Below are 25,389 nucleotides of genomic sequence, written 5' to 3'. Positions count from 1 at the left end.
ACATGCACAAACACACTCACCTCCTATAATTCAGAACAATGTAAGTGTATATTGCCTTGGCAGAAATTATAAGAAAGAATAACTTTAATATATTGAATTCAATAATAATTTTAATATATTGAGCTCAAAAGAACCTGGAAGTTCAATCACCCAAAATAACAATAAAAACAACAGCAGACACTTAACATAGTGGTTACTATATGCCAGGTACTGTTCTAAACACTTTGCATGGATTAACTTGTTTCATCTTCATGGCTGTTCTGTGCTGTTCTGTGCAGCAGATGAGGAAAAGCAAGAAGAAGCTAAGCAACTAGCACCCCTAGGACCTCAGCTGCTCTGGCACAGAGCTGGATCCACCTGACCATCTGCTTCCAGCTGTCAGCTGAACCACCGCACTTCTGCTCTCGTTGCTTAGATGTGAAAAAAGGTTTAAAGGAAAGAAGGAAATTAGATGGACCTTCAGAATGCTGTGACAAGATACTCTGTAACGCTACATTACTTCAAACACTTTAAAATTTCAACTGTACGTGAAGAGTAGCATTGCCCACTTATGATCGCTTTGAAATAATTCTTTACGTTTAAAAAAAAATGACTGAAAGACATACCTATTAAGAAATTGTTCCGTAAGATTCTGCTGCTGATCAGGACCATCCTCCTGATTCACACCTCCCTCAAGCAGCATTTGTTGGTATATCTGCCGCTGTTGCTCCTTCTGTTCTAAATGCTGTTGATAGCGTAATCTTTGCCTATAATATTCTTGAAATTGTTCTGTTGAATCTCGAAGCTTAAAAATATTAGAAAATATATTTGAGCAGACTCTGATTAAATATATGTCCCTACTCAACAGTAACTTCTATAAACACTGAATGAAATATACAAGTAGCCATATTTAACAATTAGAAAATACTTAATTATTGCTCTTCGAAAAGTAAAATGGTATCCATGAGTGTTTATAGTCAAGTAGATCAGTTAAGTTACTTTATTCTATAGCAAGAGACTGGACAAAGTGAAAGGTCATCCTGGATCTTTGATTAATGCAAAAGAAAAATACACATTATAGTGATCACAAGGGGTCACGGGGTTAGATCTATATTACTTAAAAAAGTACTGAGGGAACACATTAGGGTTTAAGAAACACAGTATTAACTTTGTCCAACACACTTAATTTAAACATGTTAATGATTTAGTAGGTTACTCTAGAGAGACACTTTAAAAATTTCCTTCAAAAACAGTAATTAATTAATTCAGGTTTCAAATGGCTTTTCACAAGAAAGTGGAATCAATGAGTGGTAAACTTAATTTCAACATTCCTATTTTGTTCTTCTAAAAGAACAGTATAGCACTCAAATTTACAAGACTTGGATATTCAGTAAATTCCAGTATTGGCAAAGAAAGACTCCTCTGCCAAGCTGGAGTCTGGTCAGATTACATAGCTCATGAGAACCAGGGTTACCCTGGAACAAATCAATCCTCTCTAAAATTGGCCAACAGTGTCAATAAGCTTAGCCAAGGGTCTTATATGACTAACTTAAGCTGAAACTGTCTCCCTTTTCTAGGAAATAGTAACAATCCTTTTCTATTTTCATAAGTTAATAGCAATAATTCTGAGAAAAAATTATCTATATGTCCTTTAAAATTTTTTATTGCTGGTAAAATAGAAAGCTTGTTATTTTAACCATTTTTATGTGCACAATTCAGTAGCATTAACTATACTCACAACATTGTGCAATTATTACCACTATTTCCAAAATTCTTCATTACCCTAAAGAGAAACCCTGTAACCAGTAAGCAACAGCTTCCCATCTCTCCCTCCCCAAGCTCCTGGTAACCTCTATTCTATTTTCTCTATGATTTTGTCTATTTTAGATATTTCATCTAAGTGGAATCATATAATATTCGTCCTTTTGTATCTGACATTTCACTAAGCATACTATTTTCAAAGTTCATTCATACTATAGCATATGTAAGAATTTCATTCCTTTTTGTGACTGAATAATACTCCATTGAATGGATATACCATTTTTGTTTATCCATTGATCTGTGAGTGGACACTTGGGTTGTATCTCCTTTTGGCTTCTATGAATAATGCCTCTATGAAGATGGATGTACAAATACCTGTTTGAGTCCTTGCTTTCAATGTTTTTGAGTGGAATTACTGGGTCAAATGGTAATTCTATATTTAGCTATATTTAAGCTATAATTTAGCTAGATTTAATTCTATATTTAAGGTACCACCAATCCATAGTGACTACACCACCATACATTCAAATCAACAGTGTATGAGGGTTCAAATTTGTCCACTTCCCCACCAACACTTATTTTTCCACTGCTTTGAGTTTAGCCATCCTAGCAGTTGTAAAGCTGTATTTCATTGTGGTTGTGATTTGCATTTCCCTAATGACTAGTGGTATTCATCATCTTTTCATGTGCTTTTGGCCATTTTAATACATTCTTTGGAGAAATATCTATTCAACTTTCTTTTTTTAAGTAAGCTTCATGCTCAGCACAGAACCCAATGAGGGGCTCGTACTCACAACCCTGACATCAAGACCTGAACTGAGATCATGAGTTAGATGCTTAACCAACTGAGCCACTGAAGTGCCCCTCAGCTCCTTTTTTATAAGTTGGATTGTCTTTTTGTTGTTGAGTTATAGTTCTTTATATATGCTAGATATTAAAACCTTATTAGATATATAATTTGCAAACATTTTTCCCATTCTGCTGGCTGTTTTTTTTAACTTTCCTTATAATGTCCTTTGATGCGCAAAAGCTTTTAATTTTGATGAAGCTCAATTTATCAATTTTTAGGTTTGTTGCTCAAACTTTTGGTATCAAACCTAAGAACACATTACAAAATCCAAGATCGTGAAGATCTGCCCTTATGTTTTCTTTTAAGGGTTGTATACTTTCAGCTCTTATAATTAAGTTGTTGATCTATTGTTAACTTTGTACATTATGTGAGGTAGAGGTCCATCTTCATTCTTTTCCATGTGGAAATACAGTTGATCCATCACCAGTTGAGACTATTCTTTTCTCATTGAATGGACCTGTCATCCTTGCTAAAAGTCAATTAGCCACAGATATATGGGATTACTTCTAGTCTCTCAATGTAGTCCACTGATCTATATGTCTATCCTTATGCAAGTACCAGTTTTGATTATTGTAGCTTTTGTAGCTACTGTAGCTTTGTGGCTTTGCAATCATGAACTGTTAGTTCTCCAACTTTGCTCTTTTTCAAGATTGTTTTGGCTATTCAGGACACATTACAATTCCATATGAACTTGAGTACTGGCTTTTTCATTGCTGCAAAAAAGGTTGCGCTCTCTCTCTGCTCTTTTTTATAGGAATTATATGAAATCTATAGATAATACTGGAGTACTGACATCGTAACAATATTAAGTCTCCCTTTGTGTGAACATAGGATGTCTTTCCATTTATTTAGATCTTTTAAAATTCCTTTCAGCAATGTTTTATAGATTTTAGCATACAAGTTTTTCACCTCTTTGGTTTAACTTATTCCCAGGTATCTTATCCTTTTATATGCTATTGTAAATGGAACTGCTTTCTTAATTTTCTGTTCAGATTGTTCAATGTTGGTAGTGTAGAAGCACAACTCTTACTGTTGCTCTTGCACCCTGTAACTTTGCTAAACTTGTTTGTCAGCTCTAGTAGCTTTCTTATGAATTCTTCGTGATTTTCTATAAGCAGGATCATGTCATCTATAAATAAAAACAGCTTTACTTCTTCCTTTCCAATCTAGATGGCTTTTAATTCTTTTTCTTGTCTAATCACTCTAACTAGAACTTCCAGAAAATGTTGAATAGCAGTGGTAAAAATAGGCATCCTTGTCTTTGTTCCTGATGTTAGGGGAAAGCTTTTAGTTTTTCACCACTGAGTAAGAGGTTAGCTTGGGTTTTTCATAAATGAACTTTACCATGCCAAGGAAACTCCATTTTATTCTTAGTTTTCTGAGAGCTTTTACCATGAAAGAATTCTGATTTTGTCAAATGCCTTTTCTGCATCAACTAATATGGCCAGATGTTTTTCTGTCCTTCATCATACTAATGTGACATGTTACATTAATTGATTTATTTAATGTTGAACTAACCTTGCATTCACCTTGCATTCTGAGATAAATTCACTTGGTCAGGTACATAATCCTTTGAATATACTGACAAATTTGGTTTGCAAGTATTTTGTTAGGGTTTTGGTTTCTATTCATGAAAGATATTGGTCTGTAGTTTTCTTTTTCTTTCATTTTTTTTAGAGTTTATTTCTTCTGAGGGGCACCTGGGTGGCTTAGTTGGTTAAACGTATGACTTCAGCTCAAGTAATGATTCGGTTCGTGGGTTTAAGCCCTGCGTGAAGCTCTGTGCTAATAGCTCAGACCCTGGAGCCTACTTCAGATTCTGTCTCTGTCTCTCTCTCTCTGCTCCTCCCTGGCTTCTGCTCTCTCTCAAAAATAATAAATAAAATTTTATTTATTTTGAGAGAGAGTGCATGTGTGGGGGAGAAAAGAAAGAGAGAGAGAATTCCAAGCAGGCTTCACGCCATCAGTGCAGAGCCTGACACAGGGACTCAAACCCATGAACCAGGAGATCATGACCTGAGCCAAAAAAAAGAGACTGACTTTAACGGACTGAGCCACCAAGGTGATCCTGTAATTTTTTCCTGTAATGTCTTCATCTGGCCTTGGTGTTAGGGTAACGCTCATCTCATAGCATGAATTAGGATGTATTCCTTCCACTTACATACTTCAAGAAGGTTTTGAGAAAGACTGATGTTAACCCTACCTTAAATGTTTGGTAGAATTCATCCATAAAGCCATTGGATTCTGGATTTTTCTTTGTTGGAAGGTTTTTGATTACTGATTCAATCTCTTTACTTATTATAGGTTTGTTGAGATTTTTTATTTCTTCTTGATTCAGCTTAGGTAATTTGCTTTCTAGTAATTTGTCCATTTTAACTAGGTTCTCTAATTTTATGGCTTACAGTTGGTCATAGTATTCTATGTAAGGTTGACATGTTATTATTGTAATGTTGACAGTAAAGGCCCATTTCTTTTTAAAAAATTTTTTAAATGTTTTATTTACTTCTGAGAAAGACAGCATGAGCAGGGGAGGGTGAGAGAGAGAGGGAGATCTAGAATCTGAAGCAGGCTCCAGGCTCTGAGCTGGCTGTCAGCACAGAGCCCAACACACGGCTCGAACCCCCGAACTGTGAGATCATGACCTGAGTCAAAGTTGGACGCTTAAACTACTGAGCCACCCAGGCAACCCAAGACCCCAGTTTCACTTCTGATTTTACTTGTGTCTTTTCTCTCTTTTCTTTTTTTTTTTGGTTAGTCTAACTAAGAGCTTGTCAATTTTGTTGACCTTTTCAAAGAACGAACTTTTGGTTTTATTGATTCTCTATTGTTTTCCTATTCTCTATTTATCTCCCCTCTAATCTTTATTACTTCCTTCTGCTAAAATTTGTTTTTCTTTTTCTAGTTCCTCAAGGCATAAAGTTAGGTTATTGCTTTGAGGTCTTTCTTCTTCTTCTTTTAAAGTTTTATTTATTATGAGGCACCTGGGTGGCTCAGTAGGTTAAGCTTCCAACTTCAGCTCAGGTCATGATCTCACGTTTTGTGAGTTCAAGCCTCACATCAGGTTCTGTGCTGACAGCTCAGAACCTGGAGCCTGCTTTGGATTCTGTGTTTCCCTTTCTCTCTACCTCTTCCCCACTTGTGTGCTCCCTTTCAAAAATAAACATTAAAAAAAATTATTTTTGAGAGAGGAGGGGCAAAGAGAGAGAAAGAGAGAGAATCCCAAGCAAGCTCCACGCTGTCACTGCAGAGCCCAACTCAAGGCTCAATCTCATAAACTGTGAGATCATGACCTGAGCCAAAACTGAGTCAGATGCTTAACCAACTGACCCACCAGGCACCCCTCTTCTTTTTTAATGTAAGTATTTACAGGTATAAATTTCCCCTGAATGCTGCTTTTGTTGTATTTCATAAATTTAGAATGTTGTGTGCTTTGGTATTCTATATTCATTTTTATTAGTCTCTAGGTATTTTTTTTTTAATTTTTTTAATGTTTATTTTTGAGAGACAGTAAGAGACAGAGTGTGAGGAGGGGAGGGGCAGAGAGAGAGGGAGACACAGAATCCAAAGCAGGCTACAGGCTTTGAGCTGTCAGCAAAGAGCCCAATGTGGGGCTCCAACTTCCCAACCACGAGATCATGACCTGAGCTGAATTTGGATACTCATCTGAATGAGCCTCCCAAGTGCCCCTGTCTCTAAGTATTTTCTAATTTCCTTTGTGATCTCCTCTTTGACGCACTAGTTATTTAAGAGTATGTTAATTATCACACATTTGTGAATTTTCCAATTTTCCCTCTGTTATTAGCTTCTAGCTTCATCCCATTATGGGCAGAGAGGATAATTCATGTGATTTCAATTACTGAAATTTGTTTTGGGTCCTAACATGGTCTATCCTGATATTGTTGTGTATCCTGATATTGTTGAAGTGTTATGTTCTTGTATCACTTTATTTACATATTTGTATTTACATATTGTTAGTATTCACATTTTCACAAACAGGTGACAAACACTTGGAGTACTATCACTGACCTGAGGGTCTAAGAAAACAACTTTCTCTAAAAAGACTGATACAGGCACCTCTGGATTTAAAAAAAAAAAAAAAAGGCGCATCCTCCAAAGCAACAATGTTGTTGGGAGTGTTCTACAGATGTCTGTTAGGTCTAGTTTGTTTACGGTGTTGTTCAAGCACTTTGTATCATTACTGATCTTCTGTTTAGATGTTCTATCCATTATTGTCTATCCATTATTGAAGTCTCCAACTAGTATTTCTCCCTTCAACTCTGCCAAAGTTAGCTTCATAGATTTAGGGGTTCTGTTGTTTGGTCCATATTCAACATATTTTTAAAATATTTTTAAGTTTATTTATTTTGAGAGAGAGCATAAGCAGGGAAGGGGCAGAGAAAAAAGGAGAGGGGAAGAGGGAGAGACGGAGAAGGAGGGAGGGGGAAGAGAGGGGGGAGAGAGAAGATGAGAGGGGAGAGAGAGAGGAAGAGAGGGGGGAAGAGAGAGAGAGGAAGAGAGGAAGAAAGAGAAAGAGAGAGGGAGAGAGAGAATCCTGAGCAGACTCTGCACTGTGAGCACAGACTCCAATGCAGGGCTTGAACCCACCAACCGTGAAGTCATGACCTGAGTCAAAATCAAGAGTTAGACACTTAACCACTGAGGCACCTAGGTGCCTCTCATATGTATTTTTGACAGTAATTTTTCTGCTTCATTCTTTTTTTTTTTTTTAATGTTTTATTTATTTCTGAGAGAGAGAGAGAGAGAGAGACAGCATGAGCAGGGTAGGGTCAGAGAGAGAGGGAGACACAGAATCTGAAGCAGGCTCCAGGCTCTGAGCTAGCTGTCAGCACAGAGCCTGACGTGGGGCTTGAACCCACGAACGTGAGATCATGACCTTAGCCGAAGTCGGACGCTTAACCAACTGAGCCACGCAGGCGCCCCTTTCTGCTTCATTCTTAATATTTGGTTGAAAACAAAGAAAATTTATTGAACTTTTAAAAACTACCTCTTCACTTCTAAGTGGCATAATATAGAAGATAAAATTTATACTCTCCTTCGTAATACAGTTTCCTTTCCACAACACCAGAGAAAAGTAATTTGGAACTCTAAAGACTTGGATAAAAGTATTTTATATTATAAATGTCATTTCTGGGGCAGCTGGGTGGCTCAGTCAGTTAAGCATCCAACTTCGTTTTAGGTCATCATTTCACAGTTCATGAGTTCAAGCCCCACGTCAGACTCAGTGCCGAAAACTCAGAGCCTGGAGCCTGCTTCAGATTCTGTGTCTCCCTCTCTCTCTGCTCCTCCTCTGTTCACTGTCTTTCCTTCTCTCAAAAAATTAAAAAAAAAAAAAATTACGAAAAATTTTAAAAATTTTTAAAAAGTCATTTCTTGTTCATTACATCTAATTAGTAAAATATAGAGCATATCAAGCTATCCACATTTAATGTGAGTTCAATTACTTGAGTTCTGAAATATGTAAGATTAGTGCAAACTATGGTATTTTAGATTGTTAATAAATTTACCTGTTAAAAATTCTCCAAAATCTGGGGTGCCTGCGTGGCTCAGTCAGCTAAGCGTCCAACTTCGGCTAAGGTCATGATCTCACAGTTCGTGGGTTCGAGCCCCACATCGAGCTCTGTCCTGACTGCCAGCTCAGAGCCTGGAGCCTGTTTCAGATTCTGTATCTCCCTCTCTCTCTGACCCTCCCCTGTTCACACTGTCTCTCTTTCTCTCTCTCTCTCTCTCAGAAATAAATAAAAAACATTAAAAATATTTTTAAAAATTCTCCAAAATCTGACAACTAAAAATATCATATAACCTTAAGGGAGAAAATGACTTAATAAAAAAGTCTAGATATTCTCTCACTCCCAAATATTGAAAAATTCCATTTACATTTACTCAAGCAAACACTATTATTTCTTACAGAGAATAACTCTAAAAACACTAGGTGTTTTAATACCTCATTTTTTTCTTGCTTAGCTGGTCCTGGATTCTGTGCTCCATTTGCAGGCTCTTTTTCTGAAACTGAACTCTGGCCCAGGACTTCACTGCTTATAGGCCGCTGTGCCTCAACGGGTGTATCACTTCTTCCAGAAAGATGCAAAAAATAAAAAGGAGAGGTGGGAGTGAAGGAAAAGATATTTTAGTTAGAGAAATTTTAATTAACACAATGACTATTTAGTCTAAATGTTTACCAAATGTGCAAAAATAGACTTTTAAATTTTCTTTCAAGTGTACTAGGTAAGGTTTTTTGTTTTGTTTTTAAATAGAATATGCCTATAATGGAAGAGCACTGTTTTTTTTTTTTTTTTTTTTTTTTTTTTTTTTTTTTACAAATAGTTTATTGTCAAATTAGTTTCCACATAACACTCAGTGCTCATAAGGATTTTTAAGCAAGGAGGGTAGGAGGTCCAGTCTAAAACAAGATATGTGGTCTTGGAAAAATCACTTACATTCTCTGTGGCTCAGCTTCATCTAGAAACTGAACTGAATAACAAGCTGGATGACCTAATGCCTAAATTCTCTTTATGAATCTTAATCTGCATTTCTGTTACCCAAATGTTAACTTTTTTGCCTACAATACGTTTCAACAAAAATCTAAGAACAGTTTATTAAAAGGCTTTCTTTGGTTTATCTGCACTTAACATAAAAGCTAAACATACACGTTTCCAATATTTTTAATGTATGCTAGTTAGTGAGCTTAACATCTTGCGTCAGGTTGTTCCTAATATTCTTCTAAACACCAGCAATTTCTACTTTTCATAATTACTCTGTTCAAAGATGATGAATACCTCAGACATTTATACAGATAACCTGCTGGCATAAGGCACCATGAGAACATATACAAGAGTAAAATGGCCCTTGCCTTGAAGGAATTTGATTATGAGAGGCTTCATAACAGCCTCTCCAGGTAGAGTATGGAATGCACAAATTACAGGTCTGGAGGTCAGGAAGCAGAGCTAAATAGTCATCTTCATAAAGGCATCCATTGGTCAAAAGGTTTCTAACTGATAAGTACCTCAGCATACATATCCACACATGCACCCAGAAGAGGAAGTAGAAGGATTTAGGAGAAGTTTTCAGCTACTAATCTCTGCTGTAACCTGCTAATGACCACAAGAACCCCCATTTTATGTCCACAAGTTAGATTTAACAAGAGTTATTAACTATATATAAAATAAAATAACCTTCATAGAGTAACATTTAATTTTGCAATTTATACATTTCCATATGTATTATCTCATTTAACTTGCACAGTAACTTGTGAAATAGGTTGTAACTCCTATTTCACAGATGAGGAATAAAGTGGTTTTCCTAAAACTGCATAACCAGTAAATAAAACTAAATAAAGCTAGGATTTCAATCCAGATCTTCAGGCTCCAAATCCAATGCTGACTCATTTCTGAGTTTTTGTTTGTTTTTGCCATTTAATTTTGAGATCATTACACTGAATAGCCAAAGCTTTTATTTCTCAATGGATTTTTCTTTTTTGTTTGGAGTTTATGTTTGAGTGAAAAGCTGTCTTTACAAAACACCATACACTCTCTTATAAACCCTTCTTTCATGTTTTATCTTCTTGTTTACCATAGTAACTCCATCACTACATTCCTAGAATGTAGCATGATGCCAATACAGAGTAGACACTCAAATATTTTTAAACAAATACTGACTTCAAACATATATTACCACAAATAAGAGTTTCTTCAAGTGGCATCTTTAAGATAATTGATTTAATTAAGCTTCTCAACATTTTTAAACCATACCTAAAATATTTTTTAAGTTTATTTATTTAGAGAGAGAGGTGGGGAGGGAGAGAGGCAGAGGGAGGAAGAGGGAGGGAGGGAGGGGGGGAGAGAGAGAGAGGGAGGGAGGGAGGGAGGGGGGGGAGGGGGGGGGGGGAGAGAGAGAGAGAGAGAGAGAGAGAGAGAGAGAGAGAGAATCCCAAGCAAGTTCCACACTGTAAGCATAGAGCACAAAGCACAGAGCCAGATGCAGGGCTCAAACTCACAAACTGGGAGATCATGACCTGTGCCAAAATCAAGAGTTGGGCACTTAACCAACCGAGCCACTCAGGCATCCCACACCTAAGATATTTTTAAAAATAAGGTTAACTTTTTCGAAAGTAAAGTTTTATACTTTATCCACAGCATAGTAACTTACCCATGGCATGCTATCAGTAGCCCTTTTGACATATTATCTTTACCAGGAGTAGGACACTCAGAAGGGGAGAAATTTGTATTTACTAAGCACCATGCACATGCTTGCCACCCTGCTAGGAGCTATATCTCACTTTGCAAGTCAACATCCTATTTCATAGAGATCACTTAGGCTCAAAGAGATTAATGGTCCCATGGTCACACAACTAGTAAAGGGCAAAGCTCTTGCTCAAGTCCAAGTCCGACTCCAAAGTCCATTCATTATTCCACATTGCTTTGCCTCATAAGTTTTCCAATTTCACAGGCATGAGAGATATTCTCGTGGTTATGTTACTGCTCAGCTAATAACACATGTACTACTCACATTTTAATATGTCACATTTTATCTCTCTTATTCTATAATGATCTAGTAGCTTATACTCTACTTCTTTCCATCTTTATCTAGTCATTCCTCAATCTCTACTATTTCTTTACACAGGCAACAGCACATGTAGAGTCAGATCTGGATGGATTTTTGTGTCTTTTCTTTAGAAAAACAATCCCTTTGGTGTACAAGTCTAAACATTATACTGACCAAGAAGTTCCAATCATCTTACATACTCAACAGTTCCCCTAGAATTGAAGCCCAACATCCCAGACAATGAAAAATTTCTTTAAAGAGATTGGAAAGTCCAAGAAAAGTTTAACTTTAAGATAGAGTCTACCAGGGGCGCCTGGGTGGCTTAGTCGGTTAAGCGTCCGACTTTCGCTTGGGTCATGATCTCGCGGTTCGTGGGTTCGAGCCCCGCGTCGGGCTCTGTGCTGACTGCCAGCTCAGAGCCTGGAGCCTGTTTCAGAGTCTGTGATTCCCTCTCTCTCTGACCCTTCCCTGCTCATGCTGTCTCTATCTCTCTCCTAGAAATAAATAAAACATTAAAAAAAATAAATAAAAAAAAGATAGAGTCTACCAATACTCAAGACTCTCTATTCCTTTGGGATTTAGATAACAGGATGCTTCAATGTTAAGTTATACTCATCCATTTTCATTACTAGATATCATCTCTATCTTTAAAGTAGAGCAATAAGATGCCTCTTAAGTCATCCTAGGCTTGGGCGCCTGGGTGGCTCAGTCAGTTAAGTTCATCCAACCCTTGATTTCAGCTTAGGTCATGATCTTGTGGTTTCTGAGTTTGAGCCCCACGTCAGGCTCTGCACTAACAGTGTGGAGCCTGCTTGAGATTCTCTCTCTCCCTCTCTCTCTGCCCTTCCCCAACTTCTGATCTTTCTCTCTCTCCCTCAAAAAAAAAAAAAAAAAAAAAAAGTCAGCCTAGGCTTTAGGAAGTCTCCTCATTTAACATCCTAAAATCCCCCCTTCTCTTTAAGGAATATTAAACAAAGATATCACAACCCCCCTCCTGTACAATCTTGTGGCAACTTAACAGAAAATGCTTCTATATATATTCATCTTACATTTCTTGTGTCTTAACTAAAGATCTTCTCTCATTTTAACTAGAAACAGAAATTCCAAGTCCAGTGCTCCTTCCAACTATCGTATGTGAATCAAATAAGGTTCAGTCTGGGGCACCTGGGTGGCTCAGTCAGTTGAGCATCCAACTTCGGCTCAGGTCATGATCTCGTGGTTTATGAGTTCAAACCCCATGTCAGGCTCTGTGCTGACAGCTCAGAGCCTGGAGCCTGCTTTGTATTCTGTGTCTCCCTCTGCCCCCTCCCACTCATGCTCTGTGTGTGTGCGTCTCTCTCTCTCTCAAAAATAAACATTAAAAAAATTTTTTTAATAAATAAATAATAAAGTTTAGTTTTTGTGCTCTTTCAATAAATTTTACTTAAGTTTACTTATTTGAGGGAGGGAGGGGTAGATAGGGAGGCAGAGAAAGAGAATCCCAGGCAGGCTCTGCATGATGCAGGGTTTGAATCCACAAACCAGGAGATCATGGCCTGAGCTGAAGTCAGATGCCCAACTGACTGAGCCATGGAGGCGCCCCTCTTTCAATAAATTTTTGCAGTCAATAATAATACTTCATAGTATCAACTCTGAGTATAGGAAACCAGCCACTTGTCCCAATGGTTTTCCTAGAAAGTGAGGGAAGAAATTTTCTAACTCTTGAAATAAAGAACCAGTAACCAGGAAATTATTATTTCATGCCAAATTTGAAAGGAAAGCTGACTGCTGGATTTAACACTTTTTTCCTTCATTATATTAAGAGTTACTAAAGGGACACCTGGGTGGCTCAATCGGTCTGACTCAGGCTCAGGTCACATCTCATGGTTCATAGGTTAAGAGCCCTGCATCATGCTCTGCACTGACACTGTGGAGCCTGCTTGGGATTCTTTCTCTCTCCCTCTCTGCCTCTTCCCTACTTGTGCTCTCTCTCTCTCAACATAAATAAACTTAAAAAGAGAGTGACTAGAAAAAATAGAGTGGAAATAATCAGAGATTTTTACATATACACATTCAATACTGTTGACTATTCAGTACTAGACACAAAGGAGAAAAAAGTGGAAATAATCTGCTGTCCTATGATAAGGAATTAGGTAAAATTATGATACAGTTGTACAATGGAATACTGCATCCATAATTAACCACTTATCCCAATAAATGTTTAAAAATATGGGAATATTTTCAAGACCAAGTCTTAAAAAGCAAATTATATGAATATATATAGTACATTCCCAATTTTTAAAAATGTATTCATAGAAAAAAGACATCATCTAAGTGTGAGATTACACGGGATTTTAATTATATTTATACTCTCCTGTATTTTACAAAATGTCTTCAATGCACATTCATTGCCTTAATAACAAGCAAAATAATAATATAGGATATAAAAATAAAGATTCTCCTTGATAATTTTAATTATCAAAATTTTAGAAATGCTCTGTAAAGTTTAAGGATAACTTTCAACTAAAGGGACTTGGACTAATTAAACACACACACATACAATTTCACACTTGTGAACAGTTTCTAATTTTTACAAGCAAATGCTTACCGTTCAGGGGATTCTTCATAAATACTGTGACATTCTGTATTTTCAAGCATGAGACTTCTACTGAGGTTTTGTACCCCTGGATAATGGAAGTTAGCAAAGGAGTGTGACATTGGAGAAGTTTTGTTTCCAAGATCTGAGATTCTCTTATCATGACTGGTCAGGCCGCAAGTGAGGCCATCTAAAGCAGGATTCAGAGAGCGAGTCATATAGGCATCAGCTGATTGAGGCCTTCTCATTGGAGATGATGGATAGGGAGAAAGTTTGCTGATAAGAGGAGTCAAAAGATCAGCGTATGCAGCTTTTGTAGGTTTCAGAAGTTTGTCAACATGAATATTAAGCATTTTCTGTTCAAAAGCACAAGAGAAGACAGAAGATGGGAGATTCTGAAGCCATGACAATAAACTCAGATCCAAGTCATCACAACCATTACCACATAAAAGGTCAATGCCAAGAAGCACTTCACTTTCTGTAATTTCTTCTCCAGTTGCTTTGCTTTGACAAAATTCTACACAGCATTCATAAAGTAGGCCCTTCATCACAAGCTGAAATAAACGATTGTTACTTGCTTTAAAACCAGCCTCACTTAGCTTCCTATCAGCAGGGATGAATTCTGCAACCATGACACAAGCCTCTTCAAAACAGTGAACTCGTGCAGTGCTGGGATTCCAGTCCTTAAATTCAGCATGATTGGTCAGACGAGGCAAAGTCAAAAGCAAACAGAGCTTGCTATAATCATCTTTAGAAGGACAGTACTCTTCTAGGGCATGCAAGCACTGCACAGCTTCTTGCATGGTAAATTCCAGCTGTAAGAAAAATGGAAGTGATCACTACAAAGAGAGATGCTGTGAAATATGAACACAAGAGTATTTTATTCAAATACTAAGATACTTTACAAACTTTTGTAAGCTTTAATTGCAAAAGGATAAACTCTATTGTCACCAAGTACTCATATAATTTGCAGATTATTTAACAACTTTCAAGTCAGGAGCCAAAATGTTTTTCACCACTAAAATAAAAATATCAAATAATCTGGTTACTTGGTAAACTCTTACTAATAAAAATAATGTTTGGGGCGCCTGGGTGGCTCAGTCGGTTAAGTGTCCAACTTCAGCTCAGGTCATGATCTCTCGCTCTCTCTCTCAAAAATAAGTAAGCATTGAAAAATAGATATTAAAAAAAATAGATATTAAAAAAATAGTGTTCTAGGGATGCCTAGGTGCTGGGTGGCTCAGTCAGTTAGGCATCCGACTCTTGGTTTCAGCTCAGGTCATGATTTCACAGGCTCCATGCTGACAGTGGATTCTCTCTCTACCTTTTCCCCACTAGTACTCTTTCTCTCTCAAAAAAAAAAAATAAGTAAACATTAAAAAATATTGTTCTAGTTCAAGCTTCAAACTATCATTCTCAAATGTATAATTTTTTAAGGTCAAGAATAATTGAGTACTCTAGAAATAAAAACTGAAGCATGCCGATATTCAATTGTTTATATGGTTTACTATAACTACAGCTTACCCAAAAAGCAAAGAAGTCATTCTCAAATTTGCTATTACAGAAATTTGTGTGGGGAAAGCAAGCAAATCAGAAAACAAAAAGCAAAAAACATCTACAGTTCATTTACTACAAAAACAGTATGTGTGATGCCTGGGTGACTCGGTCAGTTAAATGCCTGACTCTTCATTTCGGCTCAGGTCATGATCTCATGGTCATGAGACTGAGTCCCATATCAGGCTCCATGCTGGGTTGTGAAGCCTGCTTAATATTCTCTCTCTGTCCCCCATCCTTTACCCCTCCCCGACTCATGTTCCCTCTCTCTAAAAAAAAATAAAAACAAAAAAACCTAGTATGAAGACAGAACAAATGAAGCTTAGCTAATTTGTATACTGAATATTATCTTAAATAATAAGCTTTTAATGATGTAAGGAATCTTAAGAGTTTGCAGAATTCACCTTTCTTTAGCTTACACATGGGAAAAGTTAGGGAGCAGATCTAACCAAAGTAACTCAGCTGGTTAGTGACAAAGACAAAATAAAAATTAAGTCTTTTGACTTACATTCCAGTGTTCTTTTCACACTTAAACATCACTGTCTGGCAAACATTTCTCTATTATATATGAAAGTTCTCATTGTAATACCTTGAGTTTATTTCAATGAACACTTACTTACTGGCACCCAGTAAGCTTCCTTGATTTTGGATAAAACAATACTATAATTACAACTTTAAAAATAACTCTCTAATCCAAAAAAACACTTAGTTTCACTAAATTTAAATTGTCATAAAGACAAACATATTTTATCAAAAACCACCTCTATTTTGTACTGATCACTGGGGTATTGTATATTAAGTGATGAATCACTGGATTCTATACCTGAAACTAATATTACACTGGAAGTTAACTAACTGGAATTTAAATAAAAACTTGGAGGAAAAAAAAACACCTCTGGATAAATGTAAATACTGAAAAAACAAAAAGAAGAGGTAAACACAATCTACTTCTGGGATAAGAAAACAAGCAAGATGTAGAATCTTCAAGTCAAACATCTCCTGCAGTCTAAATCACCTTAAACAGAGGGGAGCACACACTCTCCAACCAGGCAGCCATTCATTTATCATCTGTATCTAAATCTTGGAACAAGTTTAGAAGCATTGTAGATTGAAAGTACTACAGCTACAAAAGAGTAGATCTTACTCCATCCTAGCTCATAAAAACTTTGAAAACTCATGATACTACTCTTTTGTTTTAGTAAATAAAATACTTATGACTGAAACAAGACTATGGCGCAAACCTTCAGGAATAAAAATCTTACATGCTGGGGCTCATCTTCTGCTGACATTGCATTGTTAACACACAAAGCTTCTAAAAACTTCTGCTTCAGGATAATATAACGAAACCTGTAAAAAATAAAATATGAAACATTAAAATGATTCAAAAGCTGAGTTACAACAAAGTCAAAGATTGGAAATGAAACCTTAGAGCAAAACAGGCCAAGTTTGTCTTAAAGAGCTAATTATTCCTCTAAAAATATTTTTTAAGAGAAATTAATTTTCCAATGTCTCATAAATCAAATGCCCTTATAAATTACTATGATTACCTTTGCTTTCGAAAAATTTTTTAATGTTTATTTTTGAGAGAGAGAGTGCACACATGCACACACACATATACATATGCACATGTGTGTGTGTGCAGGCAAGTTGGGGAGGGGCAGAGAGAGAGAGAGAGGAGGACAGAGGATCCAAAGTGGGGTCTGTGCTGAGGGCAGAGAACTGGAAGTGGGGCTTGAACTAACATATCATAAGATCATGACCTGAGCCAAAGTAGGACACTTAAGTGACTGAACCACCGAGGTGCCCCTGCTTTCAAAAAATTCTTAAAATTTGGGGCATCTGACTCTTGATTTCAGCCTAGATCATGATCACACAGTTTGTGAATCTGAGTCCTGTGTCGGGCTCTGCACTGACAGTGTAGAGACTGTCTGGGATTCTCTCTTTCCCTCTGCCTCTCCCTTGTTCTCTCTCTCACTCAAACATGAATAAATAAACTTTAAAAAAATTCTTAAAGGGGCGCCTGGGTGGCTTAGTCGGTTAAGCGTCCGACTTTCGCTTAGGTCATGATCTCGCGGTTCGTGGGTTCGAGCCCCGCGTCGGGCTCTGTGCTGACTGCCAGCTCAGAGCCTGGAGCCTGTTTCAGTCTGTGACTCCCTCTCTCTCTGACCCTCCCCTGCTCACGCTGTCTCTCGCTCTCTCTCTCCTAGAAATAAATAAAAAAATATTTAAAAAAAAAAATTCTTAAAATTCTTAAAAGCTTATCACACTGAAGTCAAGTTAAAATAATTTTAGTAGTAAGTAAACACAATTTAACACTCAAAGGAAGGATTTCTATATCCAATATTAATTCTAACCAAAAATCAAGTTTTATGAAAGATGTCAATTATAATCTAATATGAAATCAAAATCCTTTACATTCAAAATGTTTTGTTTTATTGTGTTTTTATTATTTTTGCATTTTATTCAAAATATGTCTTTTTCTTTTCTTTTTTTTTTTTTTAAATGTTTTTTATTTCTGAGAGAGAGAGAGAGCATGAACAGGGGAGGGTCAGAGAGAGGAGGAAGACACAGAATCTGAAACAGGCTCCAGACTCTGAGCTAACTGTCAGCACAGAGCCTGACACGGGGCTCGAACCCACAAACCGTGAGATCATGACCTGAGCCGAAGTCAGACGCTTAACCAACTGAGCCACCCAGGCACCCCTGTCCTTTTTTCTTTTCAAACATGAGAAAAGTCTAATAAAAAGCAGGCTGAAAGAGTAGGAAGAATGAACATTTCTGAAGTCATACAATAACTATAAACTTCAAAGCTTTTTAACAGAGATTTTTCAGGGAGAGGTCTCCTTGACTTGTCGAAGAACAAAAAATTCTGATGCCTTAAGCACCTTAAAGAAAAATTATTTTTAAGGACTGAAAGAAAATAATAATGAACCTTCAAGTCATTCTTTCAACCATTATTATGATAACAAATATATGTCCAATAAAACAAAATACTCGCCTTCAAAAAGAGGGTCATCTAATAAGTTGTATGAAATATGTACATTGTTTCAGCAAAGTCTCAAAGGAGTGTGAAACCAATTCTATCAGAAGAGGTGGAGTGTATTAGGAAAGTTTTATAAGTTTCCAAGCTGACTCTTGGAAGATGATCAGATGTGTGCTATATAAAGGCAGGAGATGGTGAAAGGAATACTCTTCCAGATAAATGAAGAATGTGCAAAAGCAAACAGGTATCAAACAGCACCAGTGGTATGAACAAAGGACCAAAAAAACAATATAAGGTTCTATTTCTATTAATGTAGAGTCACTTGTATCTGGCTGACCTTTCTGCAAATAACAATGATAAATCCTAGATAAAATTTTAAAAATAACTATTTGAAAGCAATGAACAACAACAAAAAGCTGGTTCAACTAGAGGGCAGTCAATCTTCGTGAGAAAAAAATAAAATTCTTTGGGGTGAGATTAAAGAGTATTAAGGTCTTCCAGCTGGGGGCACTCTCCAATCAACACAATGTGAGCTAAAACTCAAAAAGAAAGCTACAGTTTCTCATTCTTCAAAGTCAGCAAAAAGTTTGGTACTGCAAGAGTGGGTGAAAAACAGGGCGACATCCAAACACAAAGGAAGCCATAATGAAGAATACACCAAAATCTACGATACAAACTCAGATAAAATACTTGACTGTCCCTGAAACTGTGACAATGCAAGGGAGACTCCAAGGAGCCCAGGGAAAGCAACAGATGGAAGGCTAACTGACAAAGATCTCAGCTGGCATCCACTAAGTGGGAGTGTAACCACATTAACTACCTACATGAATAAAGGTCAACACTTTTCAACGGGAGATAACAGAATCTAGGGCCTCAGCAATGAATCCACATGTGCAGAATACATTTTAAAAGTGACTAGATATGTTTAAAAATAAAAGTGACTCACAGTTAAGAAAAAGACAATCAGGGCACCTGGGGTTAAGTGTCTGACTTCGGCTCAGGTCATGATCTCATGGTTTGTTAAGTCTGAGCCCTGCATCAGGCTCTATGCTGACAGCTTAGAGACTGGAGCCTGACAGCTCAGAGCCTGGAGCCTGCTTCGGATTCTGTGTCTCCCTCTGTCTCTGACCCTCCCCTACTCATGCTGTTTTCCTCTCTCTCAGAAATAAGTAAAAACATATAAATAAAAAAAATTTTTTTAAAAAATGAACAGAACCTCAGCTCTGTGGGATAGTATCAGTCATCGCAGAGTCCCAGAAGAAGAAAAGGGCAGAAAAAATATTTGAAGAATAGCCAAAAACTTCCCAAATTTGGTGAAAAATACAAACTTACAGATCCAAAAAATTCAGCAAACCCCAAGCAGGAAAAACACAAAGAAACCACACTTACGCACATCATAATCAAACTGCTGAAAGCAAATGATAAAATCTTGTTGCCAGAGGCAGGAGCTGGAAGGGTAGGCAGAATGGGTGAAGTGAAGTAGGTCCAAAGGTATAAACTTCCAGTTATAAAATAAGTCATGGAAATGTAATGTACAGCATGGTGACTATAGTTAATACTGTATTGCACACGTGGAAATTACTGAGATCTTAAAAATTTTCATCACAAGAAAGAAAAGTGTTTATGTATGGGAATGAATGTTAACTAGACTTACTGTGATCACAATTTTACAATATATACAAATATCTAATCACTGTACTGTACACCTGAAACTAATATAACATTATTTATATGTTAAATATACCTTAATAGGGGCAACTGGGTGGCTCAGTTGGTTAAGTATCTGACTTTGGCTTAGGTCATGATCTCACGGTTCATGAGTCCTAGCCCCACATCGGGCTCTGTGCTGATGGCTCAGAGCCTGGAGTCTGCTTCAGATTGGATGTCTCCCTCTGTCTCTGCCTTTCCCCCTCCCTGGCTCTGCCTCTCTCTCTCTCTCTCTCTCTCTCTCAAAATTAAACATTGAAAAAAATTTTAAAGTATATATATAGGGGTGCCTGGGTGCCTCAGTCAGTTAAGCACCAATTTCAGCTCAGGTCATGATCTCACAGTTCATGAATAGGGGCCCCACGTCTGCTTCAGATCCTGTGTATCCTCTCTCTCTTTCTCTCTCTCCCTCTCTCTCTCTGTCTCTCTGCCCCTCCCAGCTCACATGCTGTCTCTTAAAAATAAAAAACAGTAAAAAATACACACACACCTCAATAAAAAAGATCTTGAAGGTAGCAAAAAAAAAAAAAAAAAAAACCATAAAAAGAAAACAAAAAAGACAAAATAAACCATACAAGAGAATCTGGATACAAACACAGCTAAGTGTTCATCAGAAAATAATGGAGGTGAGGAGACAATAGAATGACATCTGTAAAATCTTCATACTACTGGGGTGCATGGGTGGCTCACTTGCTTGAGCTCTGTTGGACTCTTGATACCAGCTCAGATTGTGATCTCTAAAGTCATGAGATGGAGCCTGCTTGGGAGTCTCTCTCTGCCCCTTCCCTGCTCACGCTCTCTCTCTCTCTCAAAATAAATTAGGAAGAAACAACTGTTTCAGATACGGCCCTTGTGACTTTTTGTATACACTGTCAAAAAAGGTATGTTTAAAAATCAGATTTTCAACCAACTGAAGTCCATACAACTTGTCCTCTAGAAGTGCTCCAACTCATTGGATTGATACGCTATTTTCTAGGAAAGCTAACAGCCTTGTTTTTAAATTTTTGTTTATTATTTTGTTTTGTTAAGCTTGTATCAATGAGAAGACAATATTAAAACTTTACATGATATCTTACCGTTTTTTGTCAAATTTTTCCATACATTCTAGAGGCTGAATAAACTGAAGAACTTCATCCCACTGACCATCAAGGATTAGCTGCCTATACAAAGAAAAACCCACGCATGTTATCAAGTTTGGGTTACACTAATTAAAAGCAGAATAAATGATAATATATCATTAAAACTTCAGTCTGAAGTCTGTAATGAGGTGAACATCTTACTTGGTTCCTCAACACTATAATAAAATAAATTTTTGACAACTTATTTGTAACAACATATCCTAGGAGAAGAATTTGTGAATCTGCACCCACTTCTCATTCTAATATATAGGTGGGGTTTTTTCACCTATATAAAAACACTGGGCTAAGTCTAAAAGTTCCTTTATTTTCCTATTCATCTTACAGTTTTAAAGCTCTTCTGTATTATCTAGGGGCCAGTGTGTGGCTATGTTTCAGACTCACTAAATCAGTGGTTCTTAATTGGGGGCGATTTTGTCCCCAGGACATCTGGCAATGTTCGAAGACATTTTGGTTGTCACAATCTGGGGGTGCAACTGGCAGGTCAGAGATGCTGCTAAACATCCTACAATGCACAGGAAAACTCCCACGGCCCCACACAACAATTATCTGGCTCAAAATGTTAGTAGTGCTAGGATTGAGAAATCCTGCTCTAAAATGTGGTTTCTACATTTTTTGAGGCATAGAACAATAAAATGTATACTCTGAGAATAAAAACAGCAAGGAATAAGATCAGGTTTCATCCTACTTTAGTGGTCTGTAGGAATTTTCAAAAGTTATAAGGCTTTCTTATTGCGGTTCTTCTTTTATAATAGCGATTTCCCTACTTCTGGATTTTTAGAACAATAAAATTTAAAAAGGGATGGGCAGGAGGATCAAACCAGATTGCCACTGTTTAAGCCTGCAAATAAGGAATATTAATAAGAAGCAATCATAATATATATCATAATCATTTTACAAAGAGGCTTTTAATATTTAAAAAGAAAGGGCAGAATTTCAAAGGTTAGCCCTTTAAGATGGATATTTAGTTTAATGAAAAACTTAACTATTCTGAAATTCTTTGCATTTCACCTCAGACCAGTAGAACTTCATCAGAAACCCAGCAGGTTCTTGGAAGCAGGGGGTATTTGAGAGCCACTGCTAAATTCCAGGAGTAGCAATGCTTGAAAGAAAGGGCCGAAAGAATACTGCCTCAGTACTGGTTCCTGATTGTATCATTAACTAAGCTCCCCAGGGCTAAATGACATTCATAACACCAAATACAGGGAAGTTCAAGGGGTTTAAATAAACACTTAATATACTGAAGCTTTTTTTTTTTTTTTAAGTTTCTTTTTCGTGACTTAGGAATGCTTCATTTTTTAAGGCTTTCCAAGTCACAAAATGCCACATGTCCAAGAATCTGTACTCTTTGTCAAGGATATTCAGTATCACATAAGCAGAGAGTACATTTCTGTCTGGAAATCTGGGTTTTTCTTCTTCCATCTAACTCAAGTTAGGATATATTTAGCTTCCCATTTTGGCAAATATGTTAATTCCCTTTTGCTCTGCAATCCCAAGAATCTTGTTCTAAGAAAATAATCCAAGATACAGAAAAGGTCCTATGTATAAAAGATGTTCAACAGAGCATTTAAGATAAATTGGAAATAATTTGTTTAAAATTGGGGAACAATCAGAAAATTAATTAAATTGAAAAATTTTTTAAGTATAAATTTGTAATAACAAAGAGAATCCTTATGATGTTAACGGGTAAAGAAGGATACTAAGCTATCCTTACAATAGAATGTAACAGAATTGCTGATTTTTTTTTTAATATGCACAGAAAATCATCAGCATGTAGTATGCCTGGGTGATGGGTATTTTTCTCATGTCCTTTTCTATATTTTCTATAATAAACATATTCACATTCACTTCTATGGCCAAAAAGATGGTATTTAAGAAATATTTTCTTTATCCTTCTGGAGTCTCTTATTTTTTAATAAAGAATTTTTTATGATCATGCTACAACCACAATGGAGTTGTGGCTCTAGTTTTTTTAATGGACCTTTGGATCTTACTATTGAAAAGATTCTACAGAAAACATTACTTGTAAATGTTCTATTATAAAAACAAACATTATTTTTAAAAAGTATACTTATATAACCTTTTCACGATTATAAATATCTACCTGAAATACACATATTACTTCATTAATACTTAACACTTCTTTGAAGGAGCTACAAACCTCATAATACTAATGAAATCATACCTCAGAAAAAGCATGTCATCTGAAAATAGGCCGTTTATGACTCCACTTTCCTTCTCAAGGGCCAACATACTAATGTGAAGTTTCTTTGAATTCAAGAAGTCTAAAATTAGCTTAATGATTTCAACCTCTTTTACATTCACTGTTTCTTCAGCCGTCATGTTGATAGCCTAAATATTAAATAGAACAAAAACAAAAATTAGTCCTATTATTTTATTTCTAAGTGTTATTAACTAACCGTCTGAAAACTACACATAATAGGTTTCTTGGAAATATTCAGTATAGTTATTTTGAAATGACATTAACTTAATATTTATCAAAAACAGTCATTCTGGTGTAATAAATATTCAAGGTGTAATAAAGGTTATGGCTGTAATTTTTTTTCAATCTTTTAATGTTTTATTTATTTCTGACAGAGAGAGACAATGTGAGCAAGGGAGGGTCAGAGTAAGAGAGAGACACAGAATCTGAAACAGGCTCCAGGCTCTGAGCTAGCTGTCAGCACAGAGCCCGATGCGGGGCTCGAATCCACGAACCGTGAGATCATGACCTGAGCTGAAGTCAGACACTTAACCGACTGAGCCACCCAGGTGCCCCTGGCTGTAATTTTTTTAAGTCCTTATCTTTGAGAGATACACACTGTAATAATACAGATTAAATGATATAAAGTCTGTGATCTGTTTCAAAATAATACATGAGGAGATCGGAGGAGGTAAAGATGAAACAAGAATAATGACTATTGAAGTTGGGTAATGGGTAAATGGAGGGAGATTCGTTTATATTTGCTATAGTCTGAACATTTGTGTCCTCCCAAAATTAATCTGTTGAAATCCGAATCCCCATATCGACAGTATTAGGAGGTGGAGCCTTTAAGAGGTGATTAGATCTTGAGGGCTCTGTCCTTCATGAGATTAGTGTCCTTCAAGAGGCCCCAGAAAGACAGCTCAATGTACGAATGCACTGAGATGTCAGCCATCTGCAACCAGAGTCCTCATCAGAACCTGACCATGTGAACATTCTGGTCTTAGATTTCCAGCTTCTAAATCTACGAGCAATAAATTTCTGCTATTTATAAGCCACCCTGTCTGTGGTATTCTGTTACAGCAACTAAAGTGGACTGAGACAATACTATTCTATCTATTCTTACACATTTTTAAAATTTGTCATAATAAAGAGTATTTTAAAAGTAATTAATAATCATGTTTAGCTATGTCCTAAATATCTTGCTGTAGGCAATACACTCATTCAATAAGCAGCTTTTTCTCTGTGATAGGCACTGTTCTATACTTACAAGACACTGGCCTTGTCCTTAAGAAGCTTATAGTCTATAGCAACACAAAATATTGTACCTTGTACTTTGGAGTCAAAAAACAAGGCTGGTTAAAAAGTATAACTTTAAGGGGCGCCTGGGTGGCTTAGTCGGTTAAGCGTCCGACTTTCGCTTAGGTCATGATCTCGCAGTTCGTGGGTTCGAGCCCCGCGTCGGGCTCTGTGCTGACTGCCAGCTCAGAGCCTGGAGCCTGTTTCAGTCTGTGACTCCCTCTCTCTCTGACCCTCCCCTGCTCACGCTGTCTCTCTCTCTCTCTCCTAGAAATAAATAAAACATTAAAAAAAAAACTGTATAAAAAAAAGTATAACTTTAAGTCATAGCAACCTAAATATTAAACAGATATTTCAACTCTCTACAATCTTTTCTAACTTTTATCTAAAAGTTTACAGCGATACAATTGAGCACGTAGTTATGAACTCATAAAGATTTAGAACTAGGAGAAATTCTGAAGATCATTTCACAGATGAGGCCACACAGTTAAACGGCCTAAGCTGCTGCAATTTTCAAATGTTAACGCTAAGAGCAGAACAAAAGACTACCATGCTGAAGGGACTAGCGGCAAAGGCACATCAACACAGGTCATCAATGAAGCAGACTACTGTAAGCATATCGTTATCATGGGACCAACTAACCTTAACCACACTCACAGAAACAAACACATATATGTATCCAAACATGTTAATTTTTTTCCAATTTATTATTTTGTCAATTTCTTTCTTTATAATGAGAAGTGTAAATGTCTAGCAGACTAGAATGCTCATATCAGATGATTA

At 36.7% G+C, this 25,389-nt stretch overlaps 1 protein-coding gene across 3 annotated transcripts in view; it reads right to left on the bottom strand.

Annotated features, from left to right (window-relative positions):
- Positions 1–25,389, bottom strand: part of WDR47 (WD repeat domain 47) — a 65,263-nt gene that overhangs the window by 25,097 nt on the left and 14,777 nt on the right. For 2 of the 3 annotated variants that reach the window (XM_039251089.1, XM_039251090.1), the window contains 6 exons: positions 23,290–23,456; positions 21,045–21,128; positions 16,541–16,625; positions 13,737–14,539; positions 8,553–8,679; positions 606–784 (listed from right to left, as the gene is read on the bottom strand). In XM_039251089.1, coding sequence (XP_039107020.1) covers positions 606–784; positions 8,553–8,679; positions 13,737–14,539; positions 16,541–16,625; positions 21,045–21,128; positions 23,290–23,447 — 1,436 coding nt within the window. In that variant the 5' untranslated portion in view covers positions 23,448–23,456. The remainder of the gene's footprint in view (positions 1–605; positions 785–8,552; positions 8,680–13,736; positions 14,540–16,540; positions 16,626–21,044; positions 21,129–23,289; positions 23,457–25,389) is intronic. The other variant, XM_039251091.1, reaches the window with a different exon arrangement.

Source organism: Hyaena hyaena, unplaced genomic scaffold (assembly GCF_003009895.1).
Source record: "Hyaena hyaena isolate Hyena2069 unplaced genomic scaffold, ASM300989v1 scaffold_390, whole genome shotgun sequence".
NCBI classification, from domain to species: Eukaryota; Metazoa; Chordata; class Mammalia; order Carnivora; family Hyaenidae; genus Hyaena; species Hyaena hyaena.
This window is presented reverse-complemented; position numbering and strand designations above follow the sequence as displayed.